This window comes from Contarinia nasturtii, unplaced genomic scaffold, assembly GCF_009176525.2.
Source record: "Contarinia nasturtii isolate CC-2019 unplaced genomic scaffold, AAFC_CNas_1.1 Cnas_scaffold_864, whole genome shotgun sequence".
Lineage (NCBI taxonomy): Eukaryota > Metazoa > Arthropoda > Insecta > Diptera > Cecidomyiidae > Contarinia > Contarinia nasturtii.
The window spans coordinates 4,566,781-4,585,521 of NW_022198211.1; the positions used below are offsets into that span (position 1 = coordinate 4,566,781).

General features: G+C 33.7%; 1 protein-coding gene across 1 annotated transcript; it reads right to left on the reverse strand.

Moving 5' to 3' along the window:
- Positions 1-743: 743 nt before the first annotated feature.
- Positions 744-3,413, reverse strand: LOC116342515. The gene is made up of 2 exons (XM_031770162.1): positions 3,283-3,413; positions 744-3,182 (listed from the first exon to the last, which is right to left on the reverse strand). Exon 2 carries the CDS (start codon positions 3,180-3,182, stop codon positions 912-914), a length of 2,271 nt encoding a protein of 756 aa, XP_031626022.1. The 5' UTR covers positions 3,283-3,413; the 3' UTR covers positions 744-911.
- Between the last annotated feature and the right edge of the window lie 15,328 nt (positions 3,414-18,741).

The window sequence follows — 18,741 nt, forward strand, 5'->3', positions numbered from 1 at the left end:
TGTAAATTAAAATGTATATATATTTAAAATTTAATATTAATATACAACTTAAAAAAATTAAAATTTGAAACTGTTTTCATTGCTGCGATTTCTTTTAAACTTATTGACACAGCAACCGTTATTGTTGAATGTGCGCATTCAAATATTAACCTCACGTTTGACATTAGCTATGCACAAATGCCGCATAAGGCATCAATCTCTGCAACTTCACGCAATTGAAATAAATTTCAATTCATTTATCAATTTGAATGTAAATGGTAATTGAAAATTCAATTCAATGAATTGAAAAAAATAAATTGAAAATTTCAATTTACATTAACTAATGGTAATTATAATTGAATGAATTGGCATTGAAAAATTTGAAACACTGTAAAGGCCTGTGATTTCATGTGGAAAAAATGAAACAAATATTGAACAAGTTATACAAAATAATTAATTGTTTTCATAAAGTGTTAATTTCAATTCACCGTAATCCAATTAAATATCCAATTTAATAAACACTTTACACATAGCGAACAAAAGAGTAAGACAGAGAACAAGATACAGAGGAAATGAGAGGCGTGGGAAATTGCTTTGATAATGCGAATTGATTAACAAAATGAATGACGGAAAAATGGATTCACTGTAAATCACATTTGAATGCGTGTTATGTCGGATGCAGCTCACATTATAGTGATCAATTGTATAATAAAAAAGCATACATCATTTTGATTTGGAGTTTAATTAGTAATTTATTCATCCCAATGTTTTTCACAATAAATACAGAGTTTTTTTTAAATATTTGTGCGTGTAAGTATAAATAAAATAAATAAAATTGAAAAGTTTACTTAGATTTAACATGCGCATCATGTCATAAAGATGACAGTTGCTCAGCTACCGTTATGTATTGCTGTTATTAGCAATTGCTTCTTTTACGATCTACCATCTGTTCCCAAACTTCGCAATGTAAATGGGAGCATTTCTACGGCCATTGGATCAGCTCGATGGATTCGCTCTGCAGCAATATTGTCTACATTCTGTGGTGCTATGCGTTGAACGTGTGTAATGATCGGCTGTTTTTCTGTTGACGTTTTCATAACTCTGGAACTTTTCCGCAACTTGCGGTGAGCTGAGGCTTCAATTGTTGGTTTTTTTTCTACAGATGGTTCATATTTTGCGTTTATCTTTTCTTCCTTTTTTTCTCCTACTTCTACTTTTTCCTTTTCATCTATTTCAGAAGAAGTGGTATTCACAATAACATTTACCTTTGTTTGGTCCGGTTGATAATTCTCAGTGCTGCGGTTTGCATCAGGTGTGATTTTGTCGTTATTAGTTAAATGGACAGCAGTTTCAACGTCTTTGACTTTTACACTTTCTTCAGCTGCTTCATCAACGGGCTCTTCCTTGGTATCATTTTCAGCTTCTGGTTCTTCACCTTCATTTACTTTGATTCTTCGTTCAACTATTTCAGAAGCAGCCGGTTTAAATTCATATTTTTGATAGATATGAACTACTTTTGATTCCGGTGCCACCCAGTAGCCATTTGGCGGAGTTTCAAATGCATTTGTCAAAGCTGGTGCACCATAAGAATTTGCAATTTTTGGCGCATTTTTGAATACTTCGTAATTGGCCTTCTGTTCCAATGGAAACGTACCGATATTTGATTGTACACCAGCTCGAAATTGTTGTGGTTCATTGTTTGGTAATTCTTGAACACGATTTTGTTGTGATGGAACACTTGCGACCACGCCAGATTGTGAAAATAACTTTGGAGCTTCAGTTGGCGATTCTTTTGGACTCGAAATTTTTGATGTATTATAGATTTGTTTATTGAAGTCAGTTGGTTGATTTATGGTCACTTTAGTGGTGGGCTCACTCGTTGTAAGTTTTGGTTGGTTTACCTCAACTTGCGTCGATGTGGGTTGAGCACTGGCTTCAAGTTGATGATAATAGTGCCTTGGTTGTACGTGTGTGATTAGAATGTCTTGTTGTGTCAATTGATCTTGTGCGTAATTCAAGTACTTTGGATCGATGGTGTATTGTGGTGTTGGATTAAATCCAGTCAAAGGTAATTTCACACGAACGTATTGCCCGTTATTAGCTTTTGAATAATTTGGAATAACATATGCTGGAATATGAGCGGTTGGCAGAGCTGGTGGTGGTAGTTCGGCTCCTGGGATTGTTGGCAGTGGCGCCAATGACGGCAATTCTGGAATCGGTATAGTTTGTTGACTTGAATCTTTGGACTGGATTTTTGTGTCTGAAGCATCCTCTGCAGTTTCGCCGATTTCATTTGCACTTGGTGGAATAGGAATTTCCTCGCGATTAGCCAATGGATTCAAAAAGTTAACCCATTGCCCAACACGTGAAAAGAAAGAAACTGGTGTTGTTGTTTCAACAGCGTCTGGATTTTCTGCTTCGGATCGCTCTTCAGTTTGAGCTGATGCTGTTCCCAATGTTGCAAGCTGTGGAATCAATTGATTTGGCGCCAATGCATATTGATTAATAATTGCAGTGCTATCTGCATTCAATTCATCCACATTTTCGTTATTATCAACATTTTCGATATTTTCTGATGCGGCCACTTCATTGTCCTGAGCATTTTCACCTTCGACAAAATCACGAATCAATTGGCGACCACTTTCATCTTTTGCAAATTCTTTGATGTTTTCGATAGTTTCCTCTTTTGTTGTTGTTCCCAGTAAGTTCATGGTATCTTCGAGGCTAGGTAGTTTTGAAAAATCAGTTACACCAAATTCACGTGCCATTTGTATCAATTCTGGCGTCAGCCAATTTTCAACATTTGGAGTTGAAGATGGCAAACGTGAGTCAGGTGACGAAAGTGATAGTCCCGTAACATCTTCTTCAAGAACATATGGAAGAGGCTGAACATGAACTCCTTGATATTTATGCACGCGCCAAACTGGATAAACAATTTTATTTCCAACAACTTTGCCTTTGCCGATAATTTGTCCAATTGAACCGGGTTGAAGTTGTGGAAGATTTCCACTTTGGATGCGATTATCAATTACATATGGAACCGATTCGTCAGCTGTTTCAACCGTTTCCTCTGCTGATGGAGTACTTCCACCACCTAAGAATGATGGCCACCAACTATTACTACGCTTTTCGCGTGACTCCGAAGGTGTTCCGCTCACACACGCCACGGCTATGAGAACCGTTAAGACTATTTTTTGATTCATCTGCATTTCCAAAAAAATATAAAATGAAATAAATGTTTAATTTTTGTTGACAATTTTCAGTTGAACGTGAATTTCTTCGAGTTTACTCAAAATAACTTACATTTTATTTACACTTATTGTCACTATTCAAATCGTCTTTTATACAAAAATTGCACTTTATTGGCCTGAATGAACGCACTTAAATACACATTATTATTATTCTACAAAATTTGATGTTGCTTTGAACTGTGTTGAATGTTATCTGTTGCCTTTGCTAACTATTTTGCCCTATTTATGCTGACTTGAGTCGAAAAGCAAATTCATCAAATCATTATTCATATTCGAGGAAAAACGGAAAAGAAAAATGAAATTTCTCCTAATGTTTTAAAGATTTTTACATGAAGTGCATTAATTACACTTTTGTGCAATCATTTGGAATGCTGACAATACTAGACTTGCAGAAAAATAATGGTTAACAGTGATTTCTTCTACCTGAAACAAACAGTTAATTATTGTCATATGGCATGTGAATGAATCATATGTGTTGAAATGATTTTTTTCGGAATTTATGCGTCACTCAGTGAAAGTGTAGTTGGGATTCGTTTGTGTATTAGTTTATCAACCAAATATTTCTACATTTTGCTTAATGTGAAACGTAGTTGATTACATTGAGCATAGGAATAACATATATCCCACTCAAATTGGCACAAAATCAGACGTTCGCCAATTGAACAACAAACACACAATATTAAATTCGTTTTTATTGGTATAAACCTTTATTCATAGGCTATCGAATAGCACATTCACTTTACATTGAACGGACCATTGTCTTCGATTTTTCTCAGTATGTGTCGAACCATCAAAATCATGCTTTGGCAGACCAATTTGTCGATTTCTTTCAACTTTCTCTCAAACCTTCCAACCAATTGTTGCACGTTTCAAGTATTTTGGACCCCCGCCTATAACATACTGTCAAAAACAGAAGAAAAATAATTAAATTGGTGTCTTTTTGTGAAGTTAAACAGATGGTCCCTTTTTCATGGAAATGTCATATTTTAAGAAGTGAGCCATTAGTGTGGTTTTTTCTGCTTGCAAAGCACAATTTTGTCTTTAATCAGATAGTTCTCAACGAATCCCATCGATTACAACAATATTTGGTTGATAATGGAGCAGTAATGGGGGTTTTACCTTACGTTACAGCATTAAATTTTCGAATAATGGCTCTAAAACACCTTCCAAAGAAGATCCTACCATACAAACACCCCTTTATCAAAGTTCGGTTTGTCGATGTCTCTAGCCTTACCCATATAGAATGTGGACGTAGTTGGCGTTGATTTGACGTTCAGCTACGTTCAGAGTCTGTGTCTATACGTTTTGCACATACATAAACTAACACGCAGAGGCGGTCGCAATGTGCTTGTGAGTGTATACAGTACGTATAGATACATACGTTGAACGTAGCTGAGCGTCGACCAAACGTCGATTACGTCCACGTTCCATATGGGTATATAGTAGTGCCCTAACTTTATCAATGCAAAGGAAGATATTCCTTCTTCATTCATGGTTCGATATAGCGATGAATGTTTCACTAACCAAAATGATGCATTTTTCAGTGCAACATGCTATGAAGCGAATTGAACAGCCAATTTTTGACACTATTTGGAATTTTTTCGTAACTTATTTTGCTGATTACTAATGATCGTGTCTAAATCTATTGTTTTGATTCAAATTTGGATGTGCTGTAACCATAAGAATCAACAAAAAATGAATTTTGCTTGACCAACCCGGTTTTCGGTACTTGATGACAGTTTTGAAAGGCTTGAGCACTCAGATTGGGAATACGACCGTACTTTTTGCTTTTTATAGAATCTTTACATTCATATTAAATCCATTAAACACGATACATGGTTCGAAGACAGATTTGTTCATTTTTAGACACATGCAGAATTTGTTTTGAATTTAGCCGCCAAAACCATTTGAGACACTTTTTCGTAAAGCCAATTTGTACGCCATCGCGAATGAATGTATTTCGTCGAATTGAGTTTGATAGTAGTCTCGAGGTACTGATAAACGTGCCGTGTGCATTGGTTGATATTTTGGTATTTGTTATTGCAGTGTAATAAACGCCTGTAAGTTGTGCCAATTTGAGTGGGACATATGTTAGTAGGATAAATATATAAGACCCTAAAGTTGTTCTCACTGACAAAATTTTATATGGGAGATACCCCCAATTTTGATTCAAATTGCTCCAAACACAAGTAGCTAGTCTCTGATAATAAAATAGGATTTGCGGCCATTTGAAGCCATTGTGTAAAAAAGTGTAATTTTATATGGCCACAATTCTGCTAGCCTCAATCGATAGAGGAGGTATGCACTCAAGGGAATGGCACGTATATGAGAGACATGGCGACGTGCCAAACCGTAACGCCATCTATCGGATAGAATCTGAAATACAAATTTCGTATTGTCTATCTCATATTTGTGTAATTTTGTTCATAGACTTATAAGGTTTATTTCGACAAATTTGTAAGGTTTTTGTTCGCCAACATTTTACATAGCATGCCATACCCTTGTATGCAATGTACACACTTATATTTCTAGTATTATTTATTAGCATTTTTGGATTTTTATATATAATTAATCCAAAAGGATTAATACTTAGTCCCAATGGATTAAATTATTATTTTATAATTATAAACATATATTTTTGTTTTAAAATTCATGCGCATTCTCTAGCGAGCGCCAAAAACATCATCTAACATACTATTCTCTCACTTCATACGAAAGAATAACAACAATTGTATGGCAACACTCAAACGATATGAAAGTAAACTAGTACACACGCATCACTTTTACTGGCGAGTCAGTGGAAACATGTATACGAACGACGTTCAACGACTGACTCGCCAGTAGAAGTGATGCGTGTGTAGTAGTTGACTCTCATATAGTTGACGTTTGAGTGTAATCAAACAATTGTTGGTATTCTTTCGTATGAAGTTGAGAGAATAGTATAAGATGATGTTTTTGATGCTGGCTAGAGAATGTGCATGAATTTTAAAATAAAAATATATTTATAATTATAAAATAATAATTTAATCCCTTGGGACTAACTATTAATCCTTTTGGATTAATTATATTTAAAAATCCCATAGTGCTAAAAATTAATACTTGCGATATAAGTGTGTATATATGCCATCATAGAAGCAACTTTCGTCCACCATCCCTTCCACAAGTTACAATCGATTTTTTTTAGTAGTATGGTACCACGTTTCACATTAAGCCCTACGGCCAAAGACTGGCAGTGTATAATATGTACATGTACACTGTATATTATTACAGAAAATTCGAAAAATAAAGTTGTAGTTATGAAATTTGGAATGTCAATTGACGTGAAAAACTTATCATTGAAAATATAAACAAGTTTTTCATGTCTCCGAATTGATGAGAATGAAGAAAAAATTTTTTTTATGAATTTTCAGAAATCATAAATATTTGCTTAATTTTAGGGTCAACTCGAAGGCTTAAATAAATTGAGATGTTATTCGCACGAAAAAGACCGGCCAGCCGATTTTATGCTAATAAAATTTCCTCATTGGGTTTGTGTTCGACTAAGTCAACGCATTTAATTGAAGAAATTTTCTTCGTTTTCTGTTTTGAGTGTAATGAATTAATCAGGCAAAAAGGTCTTAAATATAAAGTGAGGATGAAGCCGTGCAAAGGTTATGATAATGTCAGGCTGCGGAACATGCAAATCATCGTGTTGCTGTACCTTACTTAATACGATCGATAACAATCGCGATTGTGTGCGTATGAGATGAACGTTAATTTTGCATCAAAACGATTGCTAAGTGATTTTACGTTGTTTCTGTTGTGCGATTCGTGTGCAATTACAATCCACTGCAAGGTAAACGTACACACCCAAAAAGGCAACTCAAACTATCTTACACCGACAAAAGCCAAAGAAATGGCATGCAATTGAGAGTTTATGACTAAAACGAATCAAGACAAACGAAACGAAATCATTTTAATTTACAACTGTTGAAATTAATCTAACGAAAACATTGTGTATATTCTTTTGGACTGCTTATTTGTTATTGACGTACGCACGGTCGAGATTGAGTTATTAGTAATAAAAGAGAGAGAGAGAGAAAATACTTTTTTATGACGGCGCAATCGTTCTTTTCTATCTCGTTTCACCATCGTTTTCGTCGTCATAGCCACTTCTTTTTCGTTCTACGTTTGGTATGGTGGAAAGTGTTATTTCGATTTTATAGCTGCGGCACATGCATGCAAAACCTCAATTACATTGTATACAAAATAGTTTGGAGTATGTGTAATAAGCTGTTTAAATAGTTTAAGAAATTCTGTGTGAAAACCGACCGACGATAATCATTTTTATTGGCTTGTTGTTATTTACCACAACGTGATTTGTTTTTTCTTACGCTTGCGCTCGCGCTCATCGAATTAATGTCTTCATTGGCTCAGTAAAACTAATTTTCATTTGGGTATTTCACACATTTCTGGTCGAAGACGTGAACATTGAAAAAAGAGGCTGAGTACAAAAAAAAAAAAAAAAAAACAGAATAAAAGCCATTGATCGAAATGCTGATTGTGGAATTTGTGTGTTTAATTAATAGATCATTTAGAAGATTTGTGATTGGAAATACGGGATCAAGGAAAATAGACAAATCGACACCAGCTACAGATAATTAAAATACTTTTCCATCATAATAAAAACGAAGTGAAAATCTTCAGCAAACCATCCAATGTCTATCTAATTTATTGAATCTTAGCATAGTTCTTGGTGTCCAATCTTTTATTTCAGTTAAAATTTTCAAGACGTGGCGAGATCAAGAGAGTGGGGGAAGTAATGAATCGAACAGTAGTTGATTGAAACTGATCATTCCATATGGCAATAACACAGCATCATCGCACCTTTGACTTATTTCGTGGAATTAAATTTTGTTGATTTCATTCATTTACAGTGTTAACATATCGATAAATCTAATTAAACACACCCCAAACACATTGAGAAGGCAGAAAACAAATTATGTGTTTTGTAACTTATCTGCATTTTATATGTGAACGATTACAAGTTGCAACATCATCTTATCGTTGTTATGTTGTCCGTCATTCTTTTTCGAATTCAATGTTTCGCTTTAGATTTATGTGCCATGCGTGATCCTGAAGATCTTTCATTCGTTGAATTTTTCGTACACACATACAATGAACATTTTTTGTGGCTAGGTTTTTCATTTCGGTTAATCATCGTGACGGTTGTTGTTGCCCGATTTTAATTAGCCCAGATTCAATGGAAATATATCTATTATCGATGGAAAAGTTTCCATTGTGCTAAAACAGATTATAAATTCATACATCATTACGATCATTATTTCGTCTGATTGAAAATGCCAAGCAGCGACCAATACATTAGTATAGCTTACTTTCTGGTGTTGAAAAAAAAGAAAACACCATTTGGTTGATTTTTTTTCACCCATTTTTTTGACTAGGTATGGAATGATTAGTAATAGTCGAATTTTGGACACTGAATATGCCTAGTAAAAATAACCAACACTAAATTGCCATAAGCGTGTGCTCAAACAAACGTGTTGGGCCACTTAACGGATTTCGATTGACGGAACGAGCCAAAAATGGAAATAATCACTGAAAACACTTTCGGGATTATTGTCTAATAGAAAATATGATGTGTGATTATAATAACATTATTAACATTACACATTACGATTGTTAAATTTGTGTATGTGCGTGTGTTTTTTTATTATAGTTTTTGTCTCGCGATGCCGTGCGTGCTACAAATCAATGTAATATGCATGATTGTATGTTGTGGTTCAAGAGATCATTAAAAGCAAATCGTAATGTTGACCAGTAACAATCACAAGCGGCGAACATTAATAAAGCATCTAACAAAACAATCCCCACTTAATGACATGTGCATACTTAAAAGTGAGCTGCAAACGAATGTAAATGACTCGTACTTTCATCTCGCGTTGATTCAATCTGTACAATCACAAAAAAATCCGTTTCGAATCTGAAAATTTCAATTTTTTCTCTTCATTCAATGACGATTTCGTTACGGAGATTTTCATAATCAAAAATTTTCATTTTTAAAATAAAATCTGAGAAACATATTTGAAATATCGCTTGGTGTAGAATTTCAACCGCGTTCAAAATGATTTTTCCTGCTTTTATATCGACTTGAAAAATTCAGATTAAAAAGAATTCAACCTGTTTGGACTGACGGTTATTCAAAGGCCCTTCGCCATTTGGCATGTATATCGTAGAATGCAGACAGAAAATACTTTATTTTGATTTATGAGTTCATATTCTCCATTTGAGACAATAGATCATTCAACATTTCCGGTGCTAATATTAATTTTCAAAACAATTTCGAAGAAAACTTCATACAAAATTCAATATTCTGTAGTTTTTTTTACAATGAAATTCAGTTTTGTTACTTCAATCCACAGACTCAGGTAGTAGCACCTCAAGAATTATTTAACACAATGCACCGTAATGCGTAGTCGGTCAAGTTTGGCGACTCTCAATAAGTGAATGAATTGGAAACCCAAGATTAATAGCAGGGAGTCACATTTTTTTCGAGCATACATAATTACTCTATTTTCTACACAATTAATTACTACTTTAATGTCATCATCATTCAGTTTAGCCATAATAATTTGAAGTTAAATAATAATACAAGCCAAAGCGGCTCGACCAAAATACATCATTTTCAATGAAGATGGAAAATATGGAAAGCCATGTTTGTGCTAGTAGAAAACGTATCGTACACTCAAGACTTGTGTTTTAAGTCGGTTTGCTGCATTTAAACTCGCCCACATGATTTCGGATAATTAATATTTTTTTGTTCTGATGGGCTTGTATCATATTATTATCGTTCGGAATTGATGCATCATTTCAAATGGCTTCATTTCCCTTCCTTTCTCTCATTCGATCTGCTATAATTTCTTGATTTTGTTATAACTTAATTATAGCTATCTACGCTTTAAATTAAGTCGGTTCACCTTAGTATCTTCATTGTCCTTTTGGATCACGCTCACGTTTGGCTGCTTCAGTTTTTTTTGTTCACTGTATTTCCCCTATATTCAAGAAAGACGTTAAAAGGAGATTACGGAAAACATTCAGAAGAAAAGAAGAAAAACGAACAAGAATCGTTCGAAATGATTGTTTTTGGATGATTGAGTTGCTGCTAATGTTATTTTTGTTGCTTTTGTAGGCAATATTGTTTTCATTGTTTCGGTGTAACCACAGAAAATTATTGGTTTTATTTGCCGAAATTGATTCTTTTTGAGTTTTAAACTACTGACGAGTGTTCTGGTTGAATGTTTTTCTGCGTTTAAACAATTCCTCACCCGACAAACAATACTATACATCGTGATTTTTCTTTAAAAACAAGCATCGTTAATCATCGATAAATTCCAATGCCATCGACTTCAATCGACACATATTCAATTCGAAATTGATTTTTTTTTCATTTAATTCATTGAGCAAAGTGGATTATTATTGTCTTACGGAATGAGAATGATTTACAATCTCACGATTACGTACAATTAAATGTAAACTTTGAAAACAGGACAACTAGATCATAATTTTGGCCGAAAATTATCGTTTTTCATTAATTAAATCGACTTGAATTATGCCGAGTTATTCCTTTTTGCTATAAGTGAATTTTGCTTTCTCTTCAACTCTTCACACTCGAGTATATGTGATGATAAAAGCAGTGATGGTTTTTTCCTATCTGAATAGCGCTAGCTATTCGCAGCGCCTGTACAGCATTGCTGCCCAGATGCTGAATCGTAGCGGTTGCCGCACGCGCAACACACTTCATTTGTACCACACAGAGCATATACGTTCGCGTTCTTTCTCTGTTCGACATGCGTTTGTATAATGACTATGGTATTAGTGTATCATACTCTGTGAGCTCATTGGTTACTTAGACTATATAACAATATGTTGTGTGGTACAAAACGCGTGCGGCAACCGCTTCGATTCAGCATCTGGGCAGCAATGCTGTTCAGACGCTGCGAATAGCGCTATTCAGATAGGAAAAAACCATCACTGGATAAAAGTGGTGCTATGAATGATGTTTGTATTCGACAAATGAGCAACATATCTACTATAAGTATTTTCATTGATTTTTTTTTTTAAATGAGAGAGTATCATTATTTTTTTGTTCAACCAACTACGCTCCAATAAAACAAAATCACTTTGAATGCTGTACGATACTACTTTTGTATAGTATAGATAGAACGATGCGGCTACTGTCTGTAACGAATGAGCTAACGAATATAATTTAGTTTTCGGTCCTCTCTTTCTCTTTTTTTCTCAATTAACTTATTTCTTTTTCATTCTCTGAACTGAAACTCATTTTAAATGTCGACACAACAACAAATTCTACCTGATTATGACACAATGGCGTATGCCTCAGAGGTATGCTATTCACATTCATTGATGACCAGTATTTACTAGTGTACATATCTGCTAGTGTACATATGACCCCAAGCAAAATCGGTGAAACTTTCACGTCAACTGTGTATACACAAGTGCTACTTACATACAGTCACTGTGATAAAATTTGAATCATCTTCAATGATAATTAACGACTAAGTCATTAAAATTGTTGAATTTTAATTGATATAGATCACTGTTTATAAAAATACGTATATAAAAATTAATTTAAATAAAATGTCTTACATCCGTAAGATGAACTTTTCCGCACTGTGATCCATAACATGCATTTATTACGTATCTTTTGCCGTAAATATGAATTCATGAGAAAACTGAAACTGAAGTTTTGCGATACAAATAATTTTTGTTGGACTTTTCAATGCCTGTATGATATCGTAATCATGTGAAAATTTGCAAATGTTATTCTTTTCACAAAAAGCTAACATTCTGAAAGTTTGAAGAAATTTCAATACAATTGAGTGGTACCTTCCATTCGTTTTTGAGCAAAAAATCCAAAATTTTGTTGGGGAGGTATCTCTATTATGCATTGAAATCTCTTCAAACCCTCGGAATGTTATTTTAGAGTGAAAAAAATAACCTGTGCAAAGTTTCAGCTCATTTCGATATCATACAGGCATGGCTTCCATAAAAAAATCCAATGTTTTTCAAATTTTTGTATGAAAAGTGTGTCGAAATATTATTGTATCGCAAAACTAACGTCATATTCGGTTTTCTCGTACCCAAAAACCCCCCAATACATATTTTTGAGTGTTTAAGAATACATTAAATATCACTTTTGGAAGAAAAATTGAATTTTACCCATGGATGGCCATGGGCATCACACCAGACATGACACTTTACTCTATCAACCAAATTCGCTCAAAATCTAATGGTTTCTATTCCTCGGCACCCCCAATCATCCTGTGAAGTCAGATTTTGAATTACTTTTCTGGTTTGAAAGTTATCGTGTTAACAAATTTTTGCGTACAGGGTACAGCGTACAGCGTACAGCGTACAGGGACATCGAAAAAACACTAGATTCGTGTTCCCTGGCCCCAAAAACACCCAGAAAACACATTTTTGATGGGTGTTAATTTTTCGACCGATTCCAATACTTTACCTTACACACCAGGTGTGTGCGGAAAAGTAAAATGATAATAACTTAGCCGTCAATTTCTACTTGCTATAAATTATAGTATTCATTATAGATGAAATAATTTGATGGAGAGTAAATCCGAAACAGTACAAACTAGCTGAAAATTGACATAGCATACATAAATTATACATTTTGCATGAAATTCGAACGTCTTAAATCAACGTCTTGCTCATAAATATTCATATTGACTGTTTTTCTTTTCATGCGAATTTACACATAAATTACGCGGCAGTTGTGCAACAAAATCATTTAAACTTAAATAAGCGCTAACAAAGTGCTTGCCTGTTAACAATTAATTCAATGTGAATATCAAATGTATGTTCGTATTTCATTAGTCGAATTCAAACCGAGCCCGACAAGTTCACGCTATCGATGTGCTGTTCAAATGACTCGGGCGTGCGCGCAAAAAAATTAATCAGAAATCGAAATATTACTTTGAAAGTTCGTTGAATAAATAATGTGTGGAAATAACAATAAATATTATGTGATAATTGCATGCAATTAATTTTCGATTAGGAAATATACGTAACAATGTAATATGATAATTCGAATGTTTGGTGCAAGTTAAAAGGAGATCGGTAAATAATGAATATATTAATGCTTGTACAGTATACACTGCTCGCCGATGTGGCTTCGCAAATTCTTATACAGTCTGACGAATTCGTAGCAACTTTGCAAAAAATACACTTACACAATGCGCAATCATAATGTAATTTTGGAATTGGTGCAACACCGAAATGAAGAGTCCTTCGCATGAATATGCTCAAGTGGTTGCGTTCAATCAGCTGAGAAAAAGCACATTGATTACGACATATACACGATGCCAGATGTGTCTTTTACCATAAATCACTCTGGTCGACGATTTTACATTTGCACACCATTTCATCCAAGAACAACAACAAACTTCAATGTTCAACAATTTCTAAAGGATGTGAATTGAAAGGGAAAACCACTTTACATTCATTGTCGAATTTTGTCATGAATAAATTCGAAATCGACAATGCATACAGTTTGATTGTCGCAAATGAGCTTTAATGGCATTTAGCCGCATTGGAAATTAAGGTTTTGCGTCAGCTTATATCGACTGGACAAAAATTAACGTGAAAACGCTACTTTGCGTTTACATCGTAAGAAATTCAACTGGTTGGCAGAAAAATTTAAAAAAAATGACAGAAAAGTGGTTGCTTTATACGATGGTGATTCAATTAGGCACTAACGAGCAAAGTAGTACTTGTTTTCTTTGATTTTAACATTTCAATATCAAATACGTTCGTCGAGAGTGAGAGATTGGTAATCACACAAACCAGCCGAATAGCGTGTCTATTCCAAATTTAATGCAATAAAAGTCAATTTATTTGCCATTTCCTACTTCGGACTGAGAAAAGTTTGAATATATATATGAGTGTGATTCAGATATTGGTTTCGGCTGCTTCACAACTTCTCCATAAACAATATTCACTTGAACTCGATTTTGTTTCACTCCCTTTTGTTTAACAGATTACATCCACTTTTGGAACACGTCACGTTCATGTATTTTCTTCTAGTCTTCGTCGGTTGATGTTCCATAGATGTTTCAATGTGCGACATCAAATGAGCCAAATCAAATAACTATTCAATGTGATTAGTTTGAAAAAAAGTTTTACACGCTTTTTCCAATATAGCATTTTTTTTATTGGTTATTTTGGCTTTTGAACTTCATCCAGAATTATTTAAGTTTGCGACTCAAAGTTGCGCGTTTTTATTTTCGCTTGTTAACATCACAAATTATCGCTGGAAGCGAAAAAGATGAGCAGTTTATTTGATTTGCTCAAGTGGATGACACATATATGAGTTTGGAGACTTTTTTATGCGAACACCGCTGATCGCGCCATCATGCATGAGTTCGGTGAACTCAATTTAGTTCGGTATCATGAAAAATAATTTGCTTTTATATTTTAAAACCAAAGATGATAGAAAATTATTAAAGTTAATCAAAGTAAAAATTAAATTAATTTAATTGGTTCTACTTCACACTGTAAATAAACAAAAAAATATAACAAGCTGAAATACTTTTTGGAACACACAATAAACAATGCATGTAATAACAATGTGAACGTAACAAAAATATTGTATTGATCTTGTGTGCATTTTAAGGAAGTAATATTTTTCATTTATTTAAATTATTTTTTTTTCTTAAAATTGATATGATTTGAATTTTTGAACAATAGTTTTTGTTATAAATTTTTTATTTATGATGACTAATAAGCGTGCATTCGTGTGTCACTTGTCAAGTCGATTTTGACAAGTGTGAATACGTAAAATACATTACGTACTACTACAGAAACAATATAACAATCTCTCCTATCTCTCCAAGCCAGCAGATGGCGTTAATGTATACCATTCGCAATATGCGTCTTCATAGTCTGTACTGCTTGGATTTGTTGTTGTGTGTGTAAGTTATTTTTCTCACCTGCTTGCAAAATGTAAAAGAAAAAGAACAAAAGATTGCCTTACATGAGATTCTTTTATGGTTTTAAGCTGACACCATCCTAATATAGACATTTTCAGTTTGGAAAGATTCATTAAAATCACTGGCGTATTATAACCGTTGCAACCGTAAGCAGGGCTCGAAAATACGACTATGCGAAATGTATAAATTTTTTGGTTGTTCGTTACATTCTGCATCGTTAAAATGTATTTGAATTGAATCAGTTCAGCAGAAAAATGGTGCGCGCGCCCCAAAACGAAAAAATACACACAATTTACGACGTAATAAAATCGGAGCAATGCAGTCTTCATAAAATATTTTCTTGAGAAATTAGATTGGGAAATTGAAAGGGGAGCACTGTATACTGCACACACAATGCAATGTAATACAATCAAATGAGCAATGAGAAATGACTGCCAATGAAATATTCAGAAGTCTGAATATAATTTAAAATTGGCTAATAATTTCTGCGAAAATAAAGTGTGAATAATTTCAAGTAAAATTGAAAATTACTTATGTTTCAAATATGGTCAAATTGTTTCTCTCTCTCTCTCAAAATTTGTTAGCTGTGGATCTAAGTACTGTGTCGTAATTTACACACTGTTGTTGATATTTGTTCATGGTTGCAATTCAGAATTCACTGCATTTGAACAACACGAAAAATGCATTCTCGTCACTCTATCGCTTCTCTTTCAAAAATGAATGCACGCGGGTATCTTGTCTTTAACTTTAGGCTAATTCAGATGATTTTGTAATTTAGTATAATTTAAATGTCAGAACTGGTTATTAAGATATCATGAAAAGAAAATAAAGTTGCTATAAATGATATTGTTGTTCTTTGGTTTGGTTTACTCGGGGCATATAAAACAAAAGAAAGAACTGTGGTTAATCTGTTTGCAAGTAGTTCGATGAATTTGTTGAATTCTCTCAGGGCCAAAGGAAGTGCGTCTTCCATTTGTCGGTTAAGGTGTTTTATGGGCTGCATGTTTTACATTTGTTATGAATAAAACATTTTTTGATCTTTCCCTTTTTCTTCATACAGCACTTGTGTTCATACGATAAACAAATTCCTTCAAATAGTCGGGGTTTTCCCCTTTTTCCAATATCTTGCACGTTTAATCCATTTATTTTCCATGCTTTAGCTTTGGTCATGGCATGCAAATATACCCGTCACATCGAAATTGTGAGGCGGCTGACAAAAGACAATTCGGGATCCTAAGAAATTCCTTTAAAATATATTTATATCGATCGCTCTTCACATTTACTTTATTCTAGGGGCAAATCACGAAAACAAATGCATCATTTTTGAATAAATATGCTGTGCTTTCAATGAATGCAGCAAATGTATCGCAAATTCAACAAATATTAAGCAAATATACAAATGTATCGCAAATGCGGCATTGTTGGCCTTCTAGATAGCTTGTTAGAAATGGCTTAAATAAAATTGAACTAATTAACTTCAAGTCGCTTCAAGTATAAAATATTTAGAATTTTAATATTATCAACTTTTTCACTTTGTTGTCCAAAATATTAAGATTATGCTGAAATAAATATAATATTACTAACTTAACCTAACTTTCGCTTTGCAAATGTTGAACGTTGTTGCACGTAATAACTTTAAACTGTCTAGTGGAGACGGTAGTGAATTCGCCGCGCAAATAAAAGCTTTTTCACGTTCAACATTTGCAAAGCGAAAGTTAGGTTAAGTTAGAAATATTATATTTATTTCAGCATAATTTTAATATTTCGGACACAAAAATAAAAAAAAGTTGATAATATTAAAATTCTAAATATTTTATACTTGAAGCTAATTAGTTCTTTTTTAATTTCGCTATAAATGAGATATTCTCATTAGCTGCATTTACACCAAAGGGGTGCCCTGTCAAAAATGACAGTCAGCGCCGTGTACGTCATAGTGGTGAAATGCGTAAACATGCAATTGATGAATAGATGGCAGTCGTCAATTTCAACATTATGTGTGAAGTATAGTTAAAAGCAAAATCTAAACAAAGAATAAGCCGGAATATAATTATTTTATGTGTTTGAATTGCTGAAATATAAATAAAAAAATTATTTATTCTCAAAAAATGTGTTGTACATTTTTCTTTCGTTAAAAAATTAACATTTGATATCATATATGATATTTATCTCAGTGAAGCACAGTAAAGTGAAGACCAAATATAAATAACCCTGAATAAAATTATTTCATGTGTTTTAATTGATTTTCATTGTAAATATAAGTTATATCTATATAAATATCAATTAATTATTTCAATTTTTAAAATGAAACAGATACAAAAAAGACCTATCAATGTATTTAATAATTTGTGGTTTGCTGTGTGTGACATTTTGTTTGGTGGTTCTCCGAACCAAATAGAAATTTGTGTAATTATTGTATACTGCTATTATGAGTTTTAAGCAATTTTGAGATAATTGTTTAGTTAAATTATACAAAAATATCAGTTTTCAAGAAATAAGAATTGAATGCAATGTGATAATAATCAATGTGATAGTTGAAAAGCATTGAAAAGGAATAAATATTTGACGGGTTGAGAGGAAAAAGCAAATAAGTGAGGTTAGAATGGTATGCAAATTTGTTCTTGTTGTTCATTATCTCAGTGAAGCACAGTAAAGCAAAGTGAAGTGAAAACCAAATATATTTTTCATATAAATAAGCCGGCATAAAATTATTTCATGTGTTTTGAACGCAATATCATATATGATATTGTGAGTCTGACCAGTAAACATATCGAAGTGTTAAACAAAGTTTTAAATTTCCTTAGTACAGATCGATATAAAGTGGCGAAAAAATAAGTATGTGAAAATAGGGGGTGCCCATACCATGATGGGGGGTCGGGGGAGCACCCCACCATGTCAAAATTTGGTCGGATCAAAAAATAATGTACTACAAAGTTGTTCAGAATGACGAGAGAAATTTTTTATTCATTTTTATATTATTTTGACCCCCGCCCTTCGAACAGGGTCATTCAGGGCGACCAAAACTATATGCCAATGGAAACTACATTGGTATGCGTTACTTTCATTAGAAGAGACCTAAATGCTCAGTTGAGTCATAAGGGGTGAATATCCCATTGTGAAGCTACAATGAAATGGGGTATTTTCACTTTTCGACCCGAATTGAAGGTTCAAGTTAGATGGAGTGAAACATGGGTCAACAGAGATTGAGAATGTATGGGGCCTATAGGTAATTTTCACGAGAAATCCGAATATGTAATTAATTTTGGGGTTAGATTGTGTATGTACCCAATTTCGGGGTATTTTTCGAAATTTTCGTGAATTTTGTAGGGGGACCCCCCTTGGGGATGATGAGAGGGGATGGGCAATGGCCTAAATGAAATGTTCGGATAAAATTAGTTATAGTTGGCCATACATTTGAGTGCGAAATTCCGCACCCAACAAGTGAAAAATCGACTTTATATCATTTTACCCTAATGGGGGGGCTCTGAATT

Bases quoted from the DNA above. Each gene is read 5' to 3' on its own strand.
- LOC116342515 (XM_031770162.1), bottom strand. From the start codon at position 3,182: ATGAATCAAAAAATAGTCTTAACGGTTCTCATAGCCGTGGCGTGTGTG.